Source organism: Pogoniulus pusillus, chromosome 17 (assembly GCF_015220805.1).
Source record: "Pogoniulus pusillus isolate bPogPus1 chromosome 17, bPogPus1.pri, whole genome shotgun sequence".
Classification (NCBI taxonomy): Eukaryota; Metazoa; Chordata; class Aves; order Piciformes; family Lybiidae; genus Pogoniulus; species Pogoniulus pusillus.
Window position 1 is genome coordinate 2702529 of NC_087280.1, and position 6000 is coordinate 2708528.

The 6000-nt window shown below is 54.4% G+C and overlaps 1 protein-coding gene across 2 annotated transcripts in view; it reads right to left on the minus strand.

Annotated features, from left to right (window-relative positions):
- The window catches only part of NPTN (neuroplastin), a 77258-nt gene extending 71477 nt beyond the window's left edge, over positions 1 to 5781 (minus strand). For both annotated transcript variants that reach the window (XM_064157238.1, XM_064157237.1), the window contains exon 1: positions 5465 to 5781. In XM_064157238.1, the coding sequence (XP_064013308.1) occupies positions 5465 to 5552 (88 nt within the window). In that variant the 5' untranslated portion in view covers positions 5553 to 5781. The remainder of the gene's footprint in view (positions 1 to 5464) is intronic.
- Positions 5782 to 6000: the final 219 nt, after the last annotated feature.

Sequence of the window (6000 nt, forward strand, 5' to 3'; positions counted from 1 at the left end):
TTGCAGAGGGACTTTTCCCAAGGGTGTCTAGAGACAGGGCAAGGGGGAATGGTTTGAAGTTGAGGGAGAGCAGGGTTAGAGTGGAGCTCAGGAAGAAGTTCTGCAGTATGAGGGTAGGAAGACTGGAAGAGGTTGCCCAAAGTGGTTGTGGCTGTCCCTTCCCTGGAGGATGAAGCCTCAGGCAATCAAGTCGAGTTGAGAGCTGGAGTGGATGATCTCTGAAGTCCCTTCCAGCCTAAGCCATTTCTATGATTTCCAGCCAGCTAATCAGCTCCTTCTCATTGCTCCAAGCAGAATATGATGGGAACAGAGCTAAAAAAGGACCACTTCATTTCATTTTTAACTTCCCAGCTATCTTTGAATAACCCAGCCAGCTTTCAGTTTTAGAATGTGTTGAAGAACTCTCTCCTCCCCAAAACTGGGGTCTAAGAGCACTCTGCCAGACCAAAGCTCTGAAAATGGAAGAACTTTGGTTGCCAACTCAACTCACATTCAGCTGGCATGCTGAAGAAACACTGCAGGTTTCATGGGGAGGGGCAACTCAAGCTTCCTCCTGAGACAGTAAAAACAGAGCCATGCCACTCCAAATCCAAGCAGTCCAAGATGAGTTAGCACAGTGAAGACTTTATTTTTAAGCAAGCATCTGCAAAGTTTAAAAGCCAGCAATTGGAAAAGGCACATTATTCACCACCAACAACCAAATCAAGCACCATTGCATGAGGATGCTGTCTGTGTGGGATGCACTGAAGCGATTTTCCAACAAATACCAGTCAGAAAACACAGGTTTAACACAGATCATCTTCACAGCCTGGCTTTTTCCAGCTCTTCCTTTTCTAACCCTTCTTCCTGTCACTTCATCTGGAACTGTGCTGTGGATAGCAGTGATGAGCTGAAGCACATCAGAAATGCAGCTTCGAAGAGCCTGACAAGTTTACCAGAAAGTTCAGGACAAGTTGAATTTCCAACATGCCATTTTGTTTTGTTTTCCTGTGACCTTTAGGTCAATGCAAGAGCTTTAAAAACAATCCAGATGAGCATTAAAAGCCAACTTTCAGTTTTAATAAGCATAAATCTATAGGTGAGCCTGATGCAAAATACTTTGAATTACACTAATTCGTGGGGAAGGTGGGGAAAGATCACTGGCAATTCAGACTGGCCGTGAGGAGGAAGTTCTTCAGCACAAGAGTGGTGAGAGCCTGGAATGGGCTGCTCAAAGAGGTGGTCGAGGCTCCATGGCTGGAGGTGTTTAAGGCCAGGCTGGATGAGGCTCTGACCAGCCTGATCTAGGGTAGGGTGTCCCTGCCCACAGCAGGGGGGTTGGAATTAGGTGACCCTTGTAGTCGTTTCCAGCCCTGACTGATTCTGTGATTCTAATTCAGCAGCCAGCTGCTCTAAGAGGCAGGAAAAAGGCTGCTTCCAAAAGATACTTGGGATGCCACCGGATATCTTCTCTGCCCTGCAGCTCCAACAAGTCCATGCCCATTCTTCTGCCATCCTGAGCTCATGTGGTGTCACTGTACATTCAACAGCACTTGGGACTATCCCCTTTCACTGCACTGACAGCTCCACGTCAATAATGGATGAGGTGATTCTTCCACAAGCACTCTGGGATCCTTCCAGATCCCTTCAAAGCACACACCTGTGTGCCAGACAGGTTTTGTTCCTCAAGGTGCTGCCACTGACATACCTGCACACCCCTGCTCAAAGCACCTTTTTCTGAGGACCGACAAGGAGCACACACTCTGCAGGAAATGGCTGCACCTATTCATCACGCCAAAGACAAATTGTTCTGCTTCACAAGATCCCTTTGGACATTACCTGCTGAAAGACAACCGTTTCTCTGCAGCAGGGCCTACAGTACACCTCAGCCAAGGAGATCCAAAACACAAAGCCAGGCTGGGTGGAGAATGGATAGAGAGCAGTGCTGAAGTCTCAGGGGGTCTAGTGGATGAGAAGCTCAACATGACACCATGCACTCACAGCCCAGCCCCAGCTGTGCCCTGGGCTGATCCCCAGCACACAGGGAGCGAAGCCATTCTGCCCTTCTGCTGTGCTCTGCTGAGATCCCACCTGCAGTGCCAGGGCTGGCTCTGGAGAGGCAGGGACCTGTTGGAGTAGGCCATAAAAACATGCAAGAGCTGGAATGCCTCTGCTATGAGGCCAGGCTGAGAAAGCTGAGGGTGTTCAACCTGGAGAAGGCTCTGGGAAGACCACAGAGCAGCCTCCCAGGATTTGAACAGGGCTGCAGGAGCACTGGAGAGCAACTTTTCACACAGGTATGAAGTGACAGGATGAGGGACAATGACTTCAAATTGAAAGAAGATTGATTTAGATTGGACATTAGGAGGAAATTCTTCTCCATGAGGGTGGTGAGGCACTGGAACAGGTTGTTCAGAGAAGCTGTGGAGGTTCCAAGCCTGTAAGTTGAAAGCCAAGACAGATGGGGCCTTGAGCAACCAGGTCTAGTAGGTGTCCCTACCCATGGCATGGGGGTTGGAACTAGATTATATCCAAGGTGCCTTCCAACCCAAACCATTCTAACTTCTTACAACAGCATTCAAGTTGGAGTAAAAATTCAACACCAGCAACAGACCTTATTCAGAAGGATATCCACCTTTCACTTGGCCTCAAGTGCTCCACTCCTTTCCAAGGTTTCCACTCACCTGTGTAAACTCCTACAGGAATGCAAACACTCAAAGGCTCTGCCTTGCCATTTAATTGCTTGGATTTCAGGGGTTCTGCAGTCTCACCTCATGCCAAGAAACCTACCACTGCTCGATTAGCTTCATGTCAGGAAAGGAAACCATGATTAAGGCACTCAAAGGCTAAAACCTTCCATCTAGCCTCAAATTGTTGACCTCCAGGCATGTAACTGCCGTCAACCACCAAATGTTTGCACTGCCTACCAGCTATTGGGAACCACGACAACAGCTGCCAGCATTTGACACCTTTGCTAACTGCAGGCTCACGACCCATTTAATGTGCTTGTCAGAGGATAGCTCACCTCACTCCACCCAAATACACAATAGGGGCAGATTAATCCTGCGACAGTGATGGCACAGCCAGCAGAGGAAGCAGACAGCATCCCTGCAACACAGAACCAGGTTTTATCCACAACTCAGCCCAACCAGCACCTCCCTGGAAGCTCATGAAGTCAAGCCCCTAAAATCCCCACTGAATCCCAGTGGGATTTGTCCACACTCTTTCCAGGCTCCACAGAAAGTCCCTCGTACTGCAGAACATGTAGTTTTCACTCACACAGCATGGATGCCAAGGCCTCCTCTGCATGGTTTTAAGAAAGACAGGTGTGAGGCTCGGTTCTAACTTCAGACTGCAAGATCTGCACAACCTAAGGCAGCAATTCCAACCTGGAATCTCTGGGATGTTATTTCTTCCATCTACATCTTTCCTATCATCACCCAACGCGCCGAAAGCCTCACAGAGAGAACAGCCATGAGAGGCTGACCTCAAGCTGCAAGGTAAAATTCACCCAACATGCTGAAAGCCTCACAGAGAAAACAGCCAAGAGAGGCAGACCTCAAGCTGCAAGGTAAAATTCACCCAACATGCTGAAAGCCTCACAGAGAAAACAGCCATGAGAGGCAGACCTCAAGCTGCAAGGTAAAATTCACCCAACATGCTGAAAGCCTCACAGAGAAAACAGCCAAGAGAGGCTGACCTCAAGCTGCAAGGTAAAATTCACCCAACATGCTGAAAGCCTCACAGAGAAAACAGCCAAGAGAGGCTGACCTCAAGCTGCAAGGTAAAATTCACCCAACATGCTGAAAGCCTCACAGAGAAAACAGCCAAGAGAGGCTGACCTCAAGCTGCAAGGTAAAATTCACCCAACATGCTGAAAGCCTCACAGAGAAAACAGCCAAGAGAGGCTGACCTCAAGCTGCAAGGTAAAATTCACCCAACATGCTGAAAGCCTCACAGAGAAAACAGCCAAGAGAGGTGGACCTCAAGCTGCAAGGTAGAATTCACCTCACCAGAGGGAAAGCGGCAGAGCAGAAAGGATGGAGGAGAACGAAAGGATGAAAACTTAGAGGGGATTGGTTTATCTGCAGGGTATTCCTTCCCTTCTAGGTAAAATCTCCCCAGTAAACGTAGACCAGAGCCTCCTGTGAGCCAGGCTCCCTGCCCTTCACATCGTTTCCAGGCCAAAGCATCCCTGGCATTACCCTCACCACGCTACTGCGTAAGAAGCGGCTCCAGCAAGCCTGTGCCTGGGCACTGCCGGAGCAGACCAAGCCTGCCTTGACGGCGGCTGGCTCTCGCCTTCGGCTGGCAGGAGCAGACCTGCATTTTGATCAGCGCTGCAGGACCTTCCTTCAAGCAGGAGGTTAGAGCAGCCTCTTGGCCCTGCTTCTCCCTGCCACTAATTGTCATGCACTTGGCTGCAAACTCATGGAGGGAGGCGGCATGCCGCGCTAGATTTAGCTCATGCCATCCTCCAAGGAGGGGAAAAAAGGGTGGGCTGCTGAGGTCGGTGGGGTTTGGGGTTTTTTTTTCGGTGTGGTGGGGTTTTTTTTTCGGTTGGGGGGTTTTGTCGTGTTGGTTTTTTTTTTTCATCCTCTCCCCTTCTTTAACGCTCCTATCAGAGGCCCTCTTCAGTTGCTAAGGAACTAGGGTTTTCTTGCATGATAAATGATTTAAGGCAGCCCGGCAGATGCAGGTTTAGTAGGCGGGAGATGTTCCATTTCACCGGCAGGACCAGACGCCTCAGGAGAAGCAAAGGAGGAGGAGAGGGGAGAGGGGGGGGGGGGAACGAACCACCGCGGCACGGCCCTGCCAACCCACTCCCCCCCCCTCGCTTTTCCTCCGGGGGATCCGAAAAAGCAGGGAGGAGGGCGGTGGGGGGGGAGATGTCCCCTCAAGCAGCGGCCGGGTCCCCTCAAGCAGCGGCCGAGCCCCCTCAAGCAGCGGCCGAGCCCCCTCAAGCAGCGGCCGAGCCCCCTCAAGCAGCGGCCGAGCCCCCTCAAGCAGCGGCCGAGCCCCCTCAAGCAGCGGCCGAGCCCCTTCAAGCAGCGGCCGAGCCCCCTCAAGCAGCGGCCGAGCCCCCTCAAGCAGCGGCCGAGCCCCCTCAAGCAGCGGCCGAGCCCCCTCAAGCAGCGGCCGAGCCCCCTCAAGCAGCGGCCGAGCCCCCTCAAGCACGGCCGAGCCCCTTCAAGCAGCGGCCGCGTCCCCTCAGGCAGCGGCCGCGTCCCCTCAGGCAGCGGCCGAGCCCCCTCAGGCAGCGGCCGAGCCCCCTCCCCAAACCCATGCCCAGCGTCCCCCCCCTCCTCCTGACCCCTGTTGCCCACCGTGGCCGCCCCCGTAGCAACCGGTCGCCCTCACAGCAAGATGCCGTCCCCGTCTCCGACCCCCCCTCTCCTGCCGCCTCCTCCTCGATCTGCCACCACAACCCCGCGTCGCCCCCACCCCGTCCTCGCCCTCGCCCCACCGCCGCCGCCGCCCTCACCGTTCTGCGTCGCGGCGGGTCCCGGTAGGAGCGCAGCCGTCGCCAGGAGCAGCGAAAGGGCGGCGGGGAGCGGCCCGGAACGCGGCATCCTCCTGTTCGGTGGCCAGGGGATTAAAAACTAAAACAAAAGGGAGGAAGGGGAGGGGGAAGCAGGAGGTGGAACAGGGGGGACGGCGGGAGGGGAAGGGAAAGGGGGGGTTGAGGCGGGCGGCGGGCGGCGGCGGCGGGAGCGCAGCGGCTCTGGCTCCGTCCTTCTCCGCCGACCTCCTACCGCAGCGCTGCGCCCGCTCTCGCGGCGACGCCGCCGCCTGCTCTCGCGAGAGTTGGAGGGGGCGGAGGGAGGGGCGGGGAGGGGGGGAGGGGGGCAGGGGGGGAGGAGAAGGAGGAGGCTGCGGCTGCTGCTGGGAAGTAGGAGCGTAGAGGCATAGCATCAACCAGGGTGGGGGAGAGCTCCAAGCTCACCCAGCCCAACCTAGCACCCAGCCCTGGCCAGTCATAGGCTCAAGCAGGGTGGGAGAAAGCTCCAAGCTCAGCCA